The sequence below is a fragment of the Stegastes partitus genome, unplaced genomic scaffold, assembly GCF_000690725.1.
Source record: "Stegastes partitus isolate 25-593 unplaced genomic scaffold, Stegastes_partitus-1.0.2 Scaffold237, whole genome shotgun sequence".
NCBI lineage: Eukaryota > Metazoa > Chordata > Actinopteri > Pomacentridae > Stegastes > Stegastes partitus.
In genome coordinates this window covers 1-17,368 of record NW_007577968.1, presented here as the reverse complement: position 1 = coordinate 17,368, position 17,368 = coordinate 1, and the positions used below count along the sequence as shown (strand labels likewise).

The window sequence follows — 17,368 nt, the reverse complement described above, 5'->3', positions numbered from 1 at the left end:
AAACCTAAAGCCCTTCTAGCTTTTATCACAGCTTTCACAAGAAGAAACATGCTTGTAAATTAGGGATTATTTTGTCAAACTACTATTTTTAAGGCCAAGAATGGATTTTGACCCATAACTTTTGAAGCCAACACTGTGGAGATGTCTGCATGTCAACAGATTTGTCTCCATGACAACCAAGCAAACTCCAACCACAAAGGAAAACCTGGTGATAAACTCTGGAAAATGACCTCACCCTAATATCATAACTTGAATTGTCTCCTCATGCCAAACAATAACAAACAAGCAGGAGAGTCTTTGTTCTGGATGTGGAGGATCTGCAGCCTTGGTTATCATTTGACCAGAAGTTCTCCTGATCATGCATTCTCCTGACTGTATGCAGACTTTTCTGTGTGGCCATAATTTCAACTTCTAAGAGGGCATATGACCTGCTAAGGTTCTTAAGTCACCAGCAAAACAAGTATGGATAAGCTTTTGTAATCCAGTCACAGTTTTGAATCAGACCGCTGTTACTCAGACACTGAAATATCCTGTGATATTGTGTTTTTCTGCCACAAGTCAAACAATCCTGTAACTTTATTATAATATTGCAATATCATCCCCAGTGTTTGCGTAAATGTTGCGCCCGTGATGTGGACAAACTGCGTCAAAGTGGTCATTTGTCAAGGCACCGTGCTGCTGGAGTTTTGTGGCGACTAATGAATGAATGCAGTGACTTGCAGGAAGACGATTCCAGCAGCTTCTCCATAGCTTTAATTTGAACGCCTTTCACTGACTGCGGATGAGGAGGGGAGGGGGGAGAGGTTTGGAAGGGGAGGCGGCTGGTGGGGGTGAGTATTGTGAGTTGAACAGCAGAGCCCCACTCTAGCTGAATGGGCATTGTCATCTGGATTTCTATGGCTAACCAAAATACTTTCTCCCGCCGTGGGGGTTGGTTTATGGATTCATGGTGGGAACGGCATGTATTACGCACGGCCGCGGAGGGCACTGCTGCCTGCCTGCCTGCGCACACGGTCACAACCCGCAGTTTGAAGAACACACGCTAAAGATTTCAGACAATATATTCACTTTAATCTTAATAAAAGGAAACAGTATTGCATCTTCGTATACATGAATAATGAATCATTACATCAAAAAATACCAACAGAAAACAGAGTTTATTCCTGGAATTTGTGAAAAGACAAGAGACTCCCTGCAGGGACAATGATGCAAAAACTATTGCAGGTGCTCAGTGCGGCCGAATAACGGACTGTACATGTATCATGTTTTGACCTACAAATCCCAGGATCTCCGAGATCCACAGGTCCAAAGTTAGACTGCAAACTTCAGAACAACACAAAAAGCTCGTCTGGCATTTACATGTATGCACTTTTCTTCGTCGCTCTTTATTGTTATTGAACTTTTTTTTATTGTCAACATGTCGGCGTAGTTCCCCCTAAAGGAAGCTGAACGTGTGGGAGTGCAAACATTCTCAGTTACTGTACAAGTGTGTGCTGACAATGCACATCAAGGCGAAAGAACAGTGTTTATTTTCGGTGGCAAGAGTTTCTCAAGAGAAGAAAACCTTTGCAGTTACAACGGTAAACAATTCAAAATACTAATAATTTCGAAGATTTACAAAAGCAGGTACCTAACAAAGATACTCCTTTTTGTCTGTGAGCTACCTCTTGTCGTTGATAGTCTTTTTTTTTCTTCTTCTTTAATCTCCTGTAGACACAAAAAGGATGTGTGAATTCATGGTCCGAGCATAGTGAAGGGCCAGTGTAAAAACAGCAGAGGTGCTTCCATTGATTTTCAAAGTTCAGATTTCTAAAAAACAAAAAAAACAAAACAAAAAAATGCAGGTGCAAAGATAACGTCCGTAAAAAACAAACAGTTTTTTCAAAAGCTGCAGGTCATTACGCACCGCCTGCTACGAGCCGCGCAGCTACACATAATTCCTCTTGTCATAGTCCCCGTTCTGCGTGGCTCTCTTGGTCGGTGCGTATTTTACCGAGTATCCCGAGTTCCCGCTGGAGGGACAGGAGCAGCACAGCAGCGCTCCTCCGATCAGCAGCAGCGCCGTGGCCGCCCAGCCGATGTAGAGCGCAGCGCCGATCTCCCTCTTCTTGGATGCGGGCACCTGTGGATTGTAGAAGTCCGATATGATGTTGTTGGCCATCCAGCACAGCGGAACCAGCACAAACAGGCCACTGATGATGTAGATGACCCCTCCGGCGTTCACCACCCGGGCTTTGACGTACTCAGCGCGGATGCAGTTGGTGCACTGCGCCCCCGCGATCACCACCATGAGCCCCAGCACGCCCATCACCGACGAGATGATGGTGAGCGCTCTGGCCGCCTGCAGGTCGTGGCTGAGGGCGAGGACGGAGTCGTGCACCTTGCACTGCATCTGGCCCGTGCTCTGCACCACACACGACATCCACAAGCCGTCCCAGATCGTCTGAGCCACCACGATGTTGGCCTCGATGAAAGCCGTCACCTTCCACATGGGCAGCCCGCAAGCAACCATCACCAGGAGCGAGCCAATTACGCACAGCGACAGTCCCAAGATCTCCAGTCCGGCCGACACCATTTTCACTTTTTACGTTCAATCAAGTCTGTCTGAAGTTTGATAATCTCTCCTCTGAGCTCTCTTCTTGAGAGCAAGGTGTCTTTCTGCTCTTTGTTTCTTCGTTCTCACCTCGGTGTGCAGGAGCGTCAGTCGTTAGTTGCGCATCACTCACCACATTTACTCAGAGATGTAAGACAGCAGCTCCGAGTCTCTTTGTTAGTGAGGGGATGTGAAAACAACTGGAATCACAGTAGCACCGGACCACGAATATCTGCGGGGTGGGGGTGTGTGGACTCGAGGAGAAACTTTCCTCCAATCCGCTGCCGCCGCATCCTCAAAGGACCAATGAAAGCGCAGGGAAGTTGTGCGACTGAATAAAGCGGTCCAGAGCGCATTGTGCGTTTGAACAGTTATTTACAATGAATAGAGGGGGGCAGGAGAGGGGTGAAGGGCCTTTATGGGAAGGGGGAATTAAGGGTGTTTTAAGGTTATGGAGCAGCTGAAATGCAGAGGTTTGGTGAATCACTGCTCTTGTTATTGATTTTTCAGACATGGAGGCTGATGTCACTTGTCTGTGGCACACATGGGCTCATTCTGATGTGTATGAGATTCTTATCTGGATATCTTGGGTGTCATAAAACAAGAAAGACAGTAAAATGTCATATTTGTTTGACATACAAGCAGTTTTTACAGCCTTAAGGGACCGGGACTCTCTGCCTTAATTTATCATCACATTTGTTAATGATGTTATTCATGCATTAGATTAATTTTACCTTCATTTCATATTTAAAATTACTTGTGTGTGTTTTTAAAATTATTTTCATTCTTTTAAATGAACTTTTTTGTTGTTATTGTTGTTGTTTATCATTTCTTATATCTTCCTGCCATTTTCTTGTTTTTGTTTTAGCTGCTTTAAAATTATTTGTGGCTCTAGTGGAGGATTATGCACTACCTACCTACAACAACAACAACAACAACAAAAAGCCTTATTTGTGAAATGTAATGACTTGTAAGGGATGTTATTGAAACAATAAATGTGTTGGTCTTGATGATGCTTGTATATTGGGTTGGGATAATTAACATTTTAAATAAAATCCACATAGCCTATAGGTTTACTCCGGTGCAACAGTTTTTGTTTGGACTTGGAAGACGTTTTAGAATATACAGTGATACTACCACAGTGTAAACAATACTAATTTAAACCACTTTGTTATGTTAATGTATGCTGGGAAATATGGGAATGTGTCCTCTAATGACAACATTATTCCATCAATATAGTGAAGTAAAATAAAGAAGCTTAAAATAAAATAGAAATACACAAATACAAGAGCCTCAAAATTATAGTGTGTGTAACCTAAATATTTGTAATTAACAATACGTACTTTTAGCCGTTTGGTTTGCCTGATTTAAATTATTTATGGGCACAATTATGGGCATGATCCTTACAGTGTATTTTGAAACAGAAGACAACATTATTTGACCCTATAGCCAAGATTTGTATAATTATGTTTTTTATTACGAGTTAGCAGCCAAGATTTTTTATTTTTTTTTTTAAATCTAATTTAAAATACGTCTACAACAATACATTCAACATTTCCCACGAAGTCGGCAGACAGGGCAGTCCGCGACAAAGCCAAAGTTAAAAGAAACTGCAATACTGCAGCAGCCATCTTGGATCTGACAGGCATTGTTGTTCTACGCCGCAGCCGTCCTGAACCTTGAGCCGTAATGGCGTCAGTGGCGCGGCAGGACAAGCCGTTGGCAATGAAAAAGCTTGAGGGACGAGGGCGGACTCAGGGAAGCGCTTTCCGGGTTTCCCTTCCTGGGCTGGGACAGCGGCGAGAGGCGAAAAGCTCCGGCTATTAACGATATTTCAAAGTTACGGACAGGTAAGGCACTGCTCGGTTGTTTGTTGTTGTGTCTCTTAAGTTAAAAACTGTCGGACTCTGGGGGAAGAGGACACGCCGGACAGTCGGTTAAAGTCTCGCTGGCAACATGACACCAGCCGCGGTAACAACTGTTGCATGCTAAAGTTTGACATGTCACGTTAACACAGTTTCTTTACTTTGTTTGGGTCCAAACGAGTCTATCAAAGTAGTTTCAAAGGAGTAAAGTCATTTAAACGCGCGGCGGTGTTCGGCCTGAGCGGTGCGCGCTCACAGTCTGGTGTCATTGTCCCAGTTGATGTTTGGTGTCTGACAGACTGGGTGTGGTGGACATCTGACTGTTAGACACTGAGGCCTTCACACACGTTTCAAACTCCCCTGGCCAGTCACTAAAGCATTGTTTTATAGTCTCCCTTATTACTTGACACAACTGTCCAAATAAACATTTCCTTCTCTTCAGCTTTTCCAAACAGTAATGATGGCCAAATACCCTTTTTTTTTCTTTTCTTTTTTTTGTTGTTGTGCTTTGAACTCAGTTATTGCCCCATTGTCCCAGTTCATGTCTGGTTACAGCAGGGAAACTCTACACTTCAATAGGCCCACGTATCTCCTAAATCAGTGCCTATATCCAATCTGCATAGACGTGCCATTCAGAGCAGAGTTCCTGTAAAGCCTTCTTGTGGACCCTTCTTGAACTCTGCTTTCTAGCATCTGATTAGTCCTTGACCTATGATTGTAAACTGCATTTGCTCGAAGATAAATTTTGCGTCCAGACAAGCTAACAATAACAGTGGGAAACAATAACATATTCTCATTATGTGTCTGTCTCAGATGTGGCGGAGGGCCACTATTGAAGAATTATCATCCATCTTTTGCTTGTGTTTTTTGCCCAGTGAAAACATGCATATTTCACTTCCTTTTCTTGCTGAGTGTTGAACGCTGCGAGCACGATGGCAGACGAAGCAGGCTGTAATCTCAGGCTGGCAGCTGCCCTGCAGCTCTGAAAATGACTTCACTTTTTATCCAGCTGGACAGAGAACAGTTTGATATCAGAAGAACAACATCTCTTGGTATCGAAAGACGTCTCAGACCTCTGATTCAGCACCTTCACCGCTCCCTGACCTTTCCCCTTCCTGCGACCTTATCTCGCCAACGCCATCGTCCAGCACACGAGCGCCAGGGAAGACATCTGTCTGACGCTGTGAACTACAAGGGGATGTTTCCTCCCGTTTTGCGCCGCGGCGTGAATGGAAAAAACAAAACTTCATTCACTTTGATGGAACCAAGTGGACGTGGACCATTGTGTCAGAGGGTTGAATGATGATGTTGCGCAGCAGGATACCTTTGATTCACCAGGCTGTGTGTGGAAAACTGCATGAACAAACACACGTTATAAATAACCCTCATCTCTACAGGTGCCCGTTTTACTGTGATAACAGGAAAATGGGCACAGCGGCCATTTGATTTGCTCTATATATTGTGGTCCTCGCTCAGTAGGATGAGATTGTGATTACTTAATTTTAGGACTGCAACTCACACTTGTTTTTTTAAATCTTAAAAATATTTTGTGGGGTTAGATTATATGGATAACATTTGCAGTGGCAGGGCGCCCCTATGGCTCACCTAGCTGAGCAGGTGACCCATGAACAGGGGCTATAGTTCCCCGACCCTTTGCTGCAGGTCTCTCCCCATTCTTCTCCCCCTTTCCTGTCTGTCTCTACTGCTCTAAATAAAGGCAAAAAAGCCCCAAAAATATATATAAATAAAAAAACAAAGGCAGATTATTAAAATAAATAAATAAATAAAATAAAAATTTGCAGTGGCATGACATACAGTACTTGCAAAACTGTGATTTTCCGCAACTAAGAAGCCATTTATAGATAAAATAACTCGACGTATAAACTAGAGCTGGACACATATTGGATTTGGGGTCACTGCTTGTTGTCTTCCCAGCGATGCATTTCACAAACTACTTAGCAACTTACTGTGAAGACACAGCTTGACGCTGCACCACCATCTGCTCAGATGTGATTTGTATTCTGCTGCATGTGCTGCAGACACTGCACACAGTGTTATAAATAATGGGGTCAATGCGTCTTCGTATATTAATACAAACATTTGATTACTGATTTTCAACATTGACCACAGTGGTTGTATTTGGGGACATTAGGTGAGTTGCTGCCTGCAGTGTAGACAAATTCCTTTAGTCTACAATATTGTCTGATTTCCCAACTTTAATATGTAATTTATTTATTTGATTAAGTAGTTAATAGTTCACCAAAGAAATATGTAAAAATGCTGCAGGAGTATAACCAAGAGAATAACTTTATTAACTTTACTGTAATATAAAACCAGGAACAGTCGTACTTCCTCACATTAAAGAAGGAAATTACTTCATCTTTAGCTTTTTGCTCTTCAGATTAATTTTCTGTTGACTGACTGTTTCATAATGTGTATGAAGTTAATGTAACATAATCTAGTTTTGGGGTTTTCTTCCCTACAAAAGGCCGTTTGATTGAAGGAACATTGCAAATAAATGAATGAACAAATGGATTGGAGTGAATGACAAAAAAGATTATTTTTTTTGTCCCATTTAAACTTAACAGTACTTTACAGCAGCTATGTGGGCATTGCTGGGATAATATTTTGTTGCTGTATGACTCCCACTTGATTTTAGTAATTTCCGAGCCTGTCCACATCATCATAAACGGCCCATCCTGTGCTTTAAACTCTGTCAGCGTTGCAAACAGGCCTGCTGGTTTCCTCATGGTTGAAAGGCTTTTTCATTCCGCCCATTGTGGCTTTTTTCCTCTCTGTGGGCTCATATTTTAAAGTGTTTCAAAAACCGCAGCTTAGAAAACAGTATCATGTCTTTATTACAGTGCTGTAGCTGACCACCGCTACCTTTTGCCCCATAGGGCTGTTTAGTTCCAGTCGAGACCCCCTGTCTCGGTGTCGTTGTGTGTCTACGAGTCTTTGCATGAGCCAAACATCACTTTATTATACTCGGTAGCTCCGGGGTCCCTGTTGCTGTGATCAGCTGCCAGTAAATTACCATTTCTGTTGTTATGCCACCGAGTTCACAAAGTCTCCAGGGTGTAAAATGATTGTTTCAGTGTTTCCAATAAGTGCAGAAAGTCCTTAATCCGAGGAGAGCGGGTGTGCAGACCCTTGACACTGCCTGTCAGGAAGGTGAATAGTTCTACTAGCGCTGCTGCCCCTTCATGGCTTCCCTCCAGCCAATAAATCAACTGTAAATGCATTACATGCCAAGAACTTTGGCTTTTCTAAGGTGGCATTTTTCCCTTTTGGCCCAAACTGTTTAATCTCCCCCACGTCTGGCTCATTGATGCCCGTGTGTATGTGTGTGTAAGCAGCTCAGCAGCCCGGCCGATTAAATGGCCATTATTAAGAGAGTATTATTGAAGTGTGCCTCCCGCCTGTCTGTCCTGTAGTGTTGTCTTTGTAAGATTACAACTGCGATATTGGAACGGTTTAATTAATCTGCTGCCGGACTAATGCTGGTTCCCACAGAGCCTGAAGAGGAATAACACTTTGGGGTGTGTGTGTGCGCGTGATACACATGAATAAGCCTGTGTGGGCCGCCGCGCTAACTCAGACGTTCATTAATAATCAAAACACATTTATTTTCATCTGTGTGTTTTTAGGCTTGAAACCAGCGATGGAGCTGTAGTGGCGTAGCGGCTTTAGGGACGGCAGCAGTAGGCAGGGAGTCGGTCAGTTGGTCAGTCTCCTTCAAGATTTGCTTTCTAGCTCGTCTTGAAGATAGATGTGCTGTTAAGATGAGTCTTAGTGGCTTGGGTGAGGCCTTTTCTCCTCCTCAGAGTTGTCACATATCCAGCTAAATAGTGCAACATAAGACAGATGCATTGGTTCATATTTTGTACAGAGATTCATATTCCTCGGGGGATTGCATCGTAATAATCTCCAAAAAAATGGTACTAACTTTTTTTTTTTTCCAAGTTTGATACCTCCATGTCCTAATCGCTTTAACTAAATCAGTGTCGTTGTTTTCATAACATTCGTGTGTGTGTCCGTGAATGTTTTCACCCGTTTTTAAATGTTTATTTCCTGACGAGGCCTCGTACGCGCTCCCTCTTTGACTCCACCTGGCACTCCTCCACCCGAAATGATTGGTGTTGTTCTGCATGCGGTTGGTCCTGAAATGTTGTCAGGGGTGAGGCACGTGTTCTCCCTCCTCCCTCAGCTGAGCTCCCCCCCACCCTATAGGAAATTCTTCAGGAACCAACGGGATAAACATCCATTGGTGCGGGCTCGATGAAACCACCCTGTCAGTGTGAGAGATCGCTGCCCGCTTTCATACAGAGGGCGACCCCCAACTACCATCTAATGCATTTAACAGTGTGAAATTGTTCCCCAAGTATCCACAAATTCCAGCAGAGAACGGTCACCTCAGGTTCCCATGCCACCTCTTTCCCGCCGTTACATAAGCAGAGTGAATCTCCGTTTGGCAGCGCACGGCAGCCTGCCTCTTTCTAATGCTTATCACACTCCACCTGTCAAGGGCCAGTGTGTTGGTGATAAAACGGAGCCTGTTCTTCCTGCTCAGTCATTATGTGGCTAATTTATCAAGAGGGATTGTTGCTCTGTCGTCTGCTACGGGTCATCGAGTGGGACGGGAGCACGGGGTGCGCAAGACCGTAACAGTTTAATGGAAGTCTGGGAACCAACTTGCTGCCCGCAGCCTGTAATCTCTGCTCCTTCCTTGCGATAGCGCTAGGAACGCAGCAGCAGTCACCTTGAATGAACGTCTGAACATCCACTCGACGTGCAGCAGATCATTTTGAGTTTACAGTATAAACATTCTCAGGCGGGGTTGTGTTTTTGTAAATAGCGCTGGAGATATGAGATGCTTGTTCATTTCTCTAATTGCTGTCTTATGAATGGATGTGTTGTGAAGACTTGCAAAGGCTGTTTACACAAGAGACGGACTAAATTTTGCACCTATCCTGCTAATTCTCTGGGTTTATGTGTCTGAACAATACTACAAATTACTGTCTACAAACTTTATGATTTTTGTTTTTTAATATGACTTTTACATCAATAAGATATTGAAGAATCACAGCTTGACAGGGACTGATGCATTAGCTGAAAACTATTTTTTGGGGGGTCATTTTAGAAATTTAGATTTTCCTATGGACATTTTTTCCATAAAATTATCCATCCATCCATCCATCCATCCATCCATCCATCCATCCATCCATCCATCCATCCATTATCTATACACTGCTTAGGCAGGGGACACCTGGACAGGTCGACAGTCTGTCACAGGGCAATTTAGAATCACCAATTAACCTCAACATATTTTTGGACTGTGGAAGGAAGCCAGAGAACCTGGGTAGAACATGCAAACTCCACGCAGAAAGATCCCGGATGTCCTCACTGGGACGCAAACCGGCGACCTTCTAGCTGCGAGGCAATAGTGCTAACCACCGAGCCACCTTGCAGCTCCCAGAAAGTTATATTTTGCTATATATCAATATTGTGTTGTAAAATTACACATGTGATTTGATCCACTTTTCCCATCACAAATCTAACAGGGCTCACCTTAAATTCTTTCCATTAAAAAAAAAAAAAATCTTCTGGCTTTGCTGAAAAAAGTCCCAACAGATTCCTCAAATCTGACCTAAATATGGATTTATCTACAGCTGTGCAGTTTAAGTTTAGTGTGAATGTGTCATATTTGTCTTGTTGGTGTAACAGAGGTTAAAAAAACCTTTAAAAAAAGCTGAAAATGGGAAGAAAAGCTAGACCTGCCTTTTATATGTGAGAAAGCAATATCGGTTGGTCACACATTTTTCTGATATTATCTTTATAATTAATTTGGCACCTCATTATAGCCATGATTATATTTTATAGGTGATCACAGTTTCTTCTCACATGCTGCATGATTGATTGCAGAATTCATTACTCTGGGTGAACACAATATATGAGCAATATGAAAAGCATTAACTGGAGGAGGCACCTAGTAAGAGGAAGGTTTTTAGTTGATATCATTTACAACCATATCTCCTTTTATTTTTCCTCCCACCTGCAGGCTCATCAGAAATCCCATAAACAGTAGCGATGTCTCAGTCTGGAGAGAAAGGGAAGGTGAGTAACACCACATTACAGCTATTACACTGAACTGTGACAGATCGAAGGCAGGAGGGCTTTGTAAGAAGGCACCGGTGATTCATAGGCATGGTACTTGTAATCTCATGCACACACGCATACACAAGCATCCAGAGAGGATATCCTGTATAAATTCAAGTGTTTCATGGCCAGCCTTTATTGCCTGTTGGAATTTCTACAACGATATGCATCATCATCATTAATCTCACTCTTATGCACTGACCTGCGCCTTTAAACGTACACCTCATAAAATAATGAGAAACGTCAGGCAGGCCTTGTTTACTAGATTTACAGAGTGAGAGTAGGAAATACCTTAACGCCAACATTGCATAACACTACGATGTGAGGCTGTGCATATTTTTATAATACAACATCTCTACCTTTTGTCCGCTATAGTTCCCAGATACAGCGGGTTATGTAGGATTCGCCAACCTCCCGAACCAAGTGCACCGGAAATCTGTGAAAAAGGGGTTTGAGTTCACTCTCATGGTTGTAGGTGAGCGACCACTCTCGCCTCCTAAAGCAGACTGTATGATTTAGAGAGGAGAGATTTGTTTTCTAATCTCGTTGTTTTTCAGGGGAGTCTGGTTTGGGAAAATCGACACTTATAAACAGCCTGTTTCTCACTGATCTCTACCCTGAGCGCTACATCCCCGGTGCTGCAGGTACGATCAACAACACACACACACACACACACACACACACTGTAATAACAGAGAAATGTCTGCTGCAATGTCTCCAGCTGAGCATTATTTCAAGAGGAATGCTGGGAATGCTTGCAGTCTCAAAATATGACCCTGCCCTTCTTATGACTCGACTTAGATTAGGACTTGGTCTGGCTTGAAAACAATTATCCCGGCCCTCCCTGGTCAGTTCGTGTAGATTGGAAAATATCCCTTTTAGATGACAAAACCCATGATTTCATTTTCCACCTTCTTTGATGTTTTCTCCTGCTTTGACCCCACAGAGAAGATTGAGAGGACGGTGCAGATCGAAGCGTCGACTGTGGAAATCGAGGAGAGAGGAGTGAAGCTCCGTCTCACCGTTGTCGACACCCCTGGTTACGGCGACGCCATCAACAGCCAGGACTGGTGTGTTTATGTGCTGCGGAGGAGTGATAGCAAACTCGAGACATGTCCAGCATGCTCTCTGGTCCTTCCCTCCTGTCCTCTACCGCTCCCTTTCTCATGTTTCATCCCAAACTCCTTATTTCCTACCTCGCCTCCCTCTGCATTCCCTGTGTCTAGATTCTAGTGTACTCTTTGTGTGTGATAGTGCTGTCATTGCAGACTCCCTATCCAAGATCTGTTGGTTGTCGTGAAATCGCTCATAGGCTACTAAGAAGAAGAAAAGCTATAGAAGATACACATTTGTAGAAAAAACAGGCACTTTGTCTTTGCTTTCTCTGCAGAATCTGGTGTTGTCACCTCCCCAATAGATTTAGATTCAGATTATTAATGTTAGATATGAAAGCTACTGAGCCAAATTTGATAAGGCACGTCAAATTCACACACATTATAACACATCATAAACTCTGAAACTAAACAGAGAACCTGTATAGTCTGATGGGTTTTAACAAGTTAAACAACTGTACTGCTTGCAAAACATTTTCATTTTTACACAGTAAGTCAGACAAAAATAGAAACAGTATTCATCGTACGAGTGATGTTGTGCCGTTTGTCCAGAAGTCAGAAACCGCCGTTCATCACTTTAACTCGTTATCACAGCAACTGCTCAGAAACAGCGTGTACAATTCATCTCCTGTTTGTTCCTGTTTCAGAATTACAAAAAGTAATCGCTGATGTTGTAGGAGATATTTCAGAGCTGACTGTCAGGTGATGACCTCAGAGCAGAAAAATGTCAACTTTTAGCAACTATGCAAACAGCAGCTGTTAAATCCAACACCTGCATTTTTTCCAGTTTATTCAGCAGAGTTTAGAAGGAACATGTCAGGAAACAGTTTATGACAACAGTGACATAAAAACCACACTCTGATGAGTCTTTATTGAAGTCCAGGGAGTTTATTAATGCATGTTTTTGTTTAATTTTGTGAGACTACTTACTGTATTTGCTTTAAAACAACTGGATGTTCATATCAAACCCTCCTAAACCTACGAAAGGCTTTTTGAACAGTTTAAATGTGTTCCTCGCGTTTCTCCTTGACAATGAAGATCCTCCAAGAATGCTCTGATGTATGAATGTCGGTGCTAACGGAAAAGCGTTTCTTCTGTCTGTTTTTGGCGTCAGCTTCAAGACCATCATCCAGTACATCGACAATCAGTTTGAGCGCTACCTCCACGATGAGAGCGGCCTGAACCGAAGACACATAGTGGACAACAGGGTGCACTGCTGCTTCTACTTCATTTCTCCATTCGGACACGGGTGAGCAAAGTCACGACTTTACATTCATGACACACCCTTCCTCATTTAAAGACTCTTTAGTCAGCTACATGCTAATATCACAGCATCAGCACTTTTTTTTTTTATGGCGTATTGTCAGAACTGTACTTCCCTGCTAGTTCTGCATTGTCTCGCAGCGCTTTCATGTCATTGCAGCGCAGTTTCACCCACTTTCTCGTTTTCTTTCATCTCAAAGCTGATGCCCTCTCTGGTTTTCATTGTGTCCTAATTGCCCTTCCTGTTCCCTTTTTTTTTTTTTTTCCTTCCCCAGTTTAAAGCCGCTGGACGTGGAGTTTATGAAGGCCATCCACAGCAAAGTTAACATCGTCCCAGTCATCGCCAAGGCTGACACACTGACACTGAGGGAGAGGGATCGCCTGAAGAGGAGGGTGGGTTTAATGCACACACACACACACACACACACACACACACCGACACACACACACTGTGTCGATCCACTTTCCACATACAGTACATGTAATCATCTTTCCCCTAGATTTGACTCCCGGCACACAGCTGGAATGTCTAAAGAATCTTGTTGTCAGGATGTTGGGGGCTTTATTTTGGGATCTGTTATGTGCTTGTTTTTATCCCATCAGCAGCTGCATGGTTTAGCCATTAGAAAATGGACCATCATCATCATTGTAATAATAATAGAATGGGACCATACACTAATAATAGCAAAATCACTTTTCTGTCCCTTTTGGCGGCCCGCTGTGTCAAACATCCGCGTCTTTGTGTGAGAATGCACGCGTGTGTAATCGCGGTGATGTATGGCTTGTGTTTTTGATGATACTGGCAGATTGTTCAGAAGTACAGGGAGGGGCAACGTCGGAGGGGAAGCGGTAGGAGGGGCGGGCATAGGAAAAGAGTGTGTTGTATATAATATGGATGAAGCACATCTCATCCAGCCTCAGCCCGGCCCAGATACTTCCTGCTGGAGCTGACCCAAGTGTCTGCCTGCCTGCCTGCCTGCACGCTTCTCAGCTTCCTGCTGTCCAGAGGGGGAAGAACAGAGTAGTACCACTACAACACACACACACTTCACAGCCATGTGTTCAGCTGATAATCTCTCACATGTGAGATGAGTTAGCGGGATTTTCCTGCTTCTGTGTTACTCCTCTTCTTTCCGTAAAGCATCAGTGTGCCTTAGTTCCTTACTTTAAATCTCAAATCAGAAAAAAACGGAAACAATTGGGCAATTAGATGACTGTTTTTATGGATAAGTACCTTGTCTGAGTCACTTCTTGAGTCAAAATGCCAAACATTCTTTCATAATAGCTTTTCTAATGTGAGGATTTGGTGCTGCTTTTTTTTCTTTTTGATTGCTGGAAATGTTGGCAGGTGTTATTGAACAATTGTGTCACATTTTACCAGCAAAATGATTGATCGAGTATGTAATGATCAGACTGACGTATAATGAAGGTCGCCACTGGTTGCCAGTGTTTGTGACTTTAGTTGCAAATTACTTTTTCATCTCGCTCCCACCTCGCTTGTTTTTAATTGGAAATCAGCCTGTCTCCCCACCTTCCCGGACCTCCCACCTGCCTCTCATTCAGGCCCCGGAGCCGGTGGTCTGGCTGGCATTTGGCTGGTCGGCTAACAAGAGTCCAGCTCGGCTCTGTTCTTTTCAGCGTTCAAAGCCTCCACAGTCAAATAGCTGGAAATCGCTGATGCAGCATCTTAACAAAACAAAAGGGTCCCAGTTTGGCCATTCAGGACACACACCTTTCTTCCTGTGCTTCCTAAGACAACAGGAATTAACATTTGTCACCGTATCAAAATATGTGAACCCAGTAAAGGCGCTGCCTCTGGGTTTTTCACTAGCATACAAGCTGTTGCTCCAGCATCAAAGCTGGAATCCCTCCAGCGTGTTGCCCTAAAGGGACCTGCCAGTTGAATTGTACCCTGTAGTGTTGTTTTGTGTTGTGACCTTCCTCAAACCTACAAAGTGTTCCTTTGGCACTTGAGATGAACAAAACCATGTTTCCTGCCACCACTGACCCCCACCTCAATGTACAGAAAATCCCCGAGCCTGTTGGCTTTGTGATCCAGCTGGCAGCGTTCAGCAGGTCAGCTGTCCTGATTACAGCCCTGGCATCGCTTTTGTTTTAATTTTTCTGCGTGTTTTTCGTCATATATTGTTAATGTGTAGCGGCAAAGTGGGAAATTATGTAAGTGGGGCAGCGGAAATGCTGCGACGGTATCACTCTGATCTGACCTCTTTTCAACTGAACTGTCCGGAGCACTAACTGTCCAGCGGTTTGTTCACATGCTCCGCTAAGTGTTCCCTTAACAGACATTTCCCACCGCGTACTAAACAGCAATTAGCTCAAGGCCTCAACAAAGTCGTCCAATTCATGCACGCGGACTCACAAATCCATAACATCTATAGCAACAATGAAGAAAACATGTTGTTCTGTGCTAAATTTATCCTTTTTTTTTTGTTCTAGCTACACACTAAATGAGATATTTCTTCTTATCTTAGCCTTATCTAATGACAGTGAGTTCCTGGACAAGCCATTATTGCCAGGAAATGCACAGGGTTAATTGAGGTATCTGCTCCACATTTAGAAACGCTACGCCGTCTCTAAGGAGGGTGTATTACTACTATCTCTTGTTTGGCCACAATTTGGGCATACACAACTTTTTATCTTCACCTAAGTTTGTTTTAACGAGTATACTGGTGTGGTGCTTGTTTAGTTGCATCAGTGCGTCTATTTTAACTTGACACAAGAGGCTGCGTGTTCTCAGTAAGAATATTCCATTATTTGAACTTTTAAAAACCTGATGTCCCTTTTAAACACATAAAGTTGCGTCTTATATCCAGATAAAGGAGTATTTATGTACTGTAGATCCTTTTTTTTCTCGTTTTTTTACGTATGGATGCACTTATGTTCAAGATTCAGGGCAAGAAAAGTACACATTGGTTTAACAGTTAAAGTAAAATGTTGAATCACTGAATGAAATACTCTATACGCAGCACTTGCTACTAAACACAGGTGCACAGCTCTTCCTGCAACAAGTCGAGTTGCATCTACTTGAGCACGCCCTCTTGCAAATATACGATGGATTAAGTCGCTGTAAAATGTAGTTTCAAGCACATTCAGAACAACTACGTAACTGCAGGGTGTAAATGTGCTATTTTTTGTCCTGGCGTCACTGATTTGTCACAGCAATCTGGTTCCTTACGTCTTTGGAAACATAGGTATTGTGAATGTGAAGCAGTACAGCAGTGCCCATTAATCTCTATTAAGTGTCTCTCAGGAGAACTGGCGCGGGCGTTTGTTAGCTCGATCAGATTAGTTGAAGTGGCTCTTAGGTATACGTGCCTGATTCCTGCCGTAGCGTCCCGTACAGTAAAGCGGCGGGCCACCAGGCCTTCCTTTGAGGTCACAGCGCCCAGCAGCCAAGAACCTGCCAGAAAGCCGAGTGCTGGAGGATGATTGATAACCCCGAGCGTTTCTCCCACACAATTTATTAGTTTGTTTTTTAGCAGGGCACTTTCTCACCGTTCGGAGCCATTTGTCTCTGGGTAAATGGGACAGCCCCCCACCTCAAGGATTGTCCAGTCCTTTTTTCTTATTATTAGGGGGAAACAGCTTGTACGAAACAATATATGTTTCCTGCAACGTGTCAAGACTGTTCCACTGACAAGACACAACCTGCTGCCCTGCACAGCTCGGCCTCAAAGGACGCCGTGAACAAACCTCCCATCGTTCACCTTTCATCCCCTTAGTTCTGCTCGCTTCTCGCCCAGTCCTTCCTCTCCTGGCAGTGCCTGACTTAGCCGTCTCTTGCTTTCTCCCTCTGCCTCTTTGTGTCCTCTTTTTTTTAATTTGCTCTAATGCCAATTTCCTTCACCAGGGTCGCTGTGGTCTCTAGCTCATAAGTTGCCCTGAGGAGGGTATATTGAGGAGCTGATCCTCTCAGTCTGGGACCCTACAGTCATATCCTGTGTGGAGCTTTAGTCTGAAACTGCTTTACTGGTTGTTTTTTGTTTGAACATAGAGGACAGTACCCAGCTGGTTTAGACTGGAATCCAGATGGAAACAGCAAAGTGAAGTTGGCTGCTTTTGCTGTCTGATATTTAGAAGGTAATCAATTGATTGGTTTGGCCAAAACATTTACATACGTTTACCAATCTTAAGCAGATTTCAAGTCTCTTCATGTCTTTGATTAAATGACCCAAACACTCCCTAGAAGGAGTGGAAAGCATTCAGTACACAACGCAAGTAAGAACACTTTCACTTTTTACTCGTTCAGGAACTCTTGTGCGATTTTGGCAGCGTGCTGTGGATCGTTATCACTCTGTAATACTCCTCTACCGCCAAGCCTTTGCAGACTGGGAGTCATCTTGTCAGACGGTGAT

General features: G+C 43.5%; 2 protein-coding genes across 2 annotated transcripts; one reads left to right on the top strand and one right to left on the bottom strand.

Moving 5' to 3' along the window:
* Window positions 1–1,049: 1,049 nt before the first annotated feature.
* LOC103357131 (claudin-5-like) lies at window positions 1,050–2,789 on the bottom strand. The gene has a single exon (XM_008281544.1). The coding sequence runs from the start codon at window positions 2,573–2,575 to the stop codon at window positions 1,928–1,930; it is 648 nt and encodes a 215-aa protein (XP_008279766.1). The 5' UTR covers window positions 2,576–2,789; the 3' UTR covers window positions 1,050–1,927.
* Window positions 2,790–4,343: 1,554 nt separating this feature from the next.
* Window positions 4,344–13,739, top strand: LOC103357130 (septin-2-like). Its single transcript, XM_008281543.1, has 7 exons — window positions 4,344–4,443; window positions 10,520–10,575; window positions 10,993–11,092; window positions 11,175–11,261; window positions 11,564–11,687; window positions 12,844–12,978; window positions 13,268–13,739. Exons 2-7 carry the CDS (start codon window positions 10,549–10,551, stop codon window positions 13,737–13,739), a joined length of 945 nt encoding a protein of 314 aa, XP_008279765.1. The 5' UTR covers window positions 4,344–4,443; window positions 10,520–10,548.
* The last annotated feature ends 3,629 nt before the right edge of the window (window positions 13,740–17,368 follow it).

Bases quoted from the DNA above. Each gene is read 5' to 3' on its own strand.
- LOC103357131 (XM_008281544.1), bottom strand. From the start codon at position 2,575: ATGGTGTCGGCCGGACTGGAGATCTTGGGACTGTCGCTGTGCGTAATT.
- LOC103357130 (XM_008281543.1), top strand. From the start codon at position 10,549: ATGTCTCAGTCTGGAGAGAAAGGGAAG. The intron at 10,576-10,992 runs GTGAGTAACACC...TGTCCGCTATAG, and splicing joins AGTCTGGAGAGAAAGGGAAG to TTCCCAGATACAGCGGGTTA. The intron at 11,093-11,174 runs GTGAGCGACCAC...GTTGTTTTTCAG, and splicing joins GTTCACTCTCATGGTTGTAG to GGGAGTCTGGTTTGGGAAAA.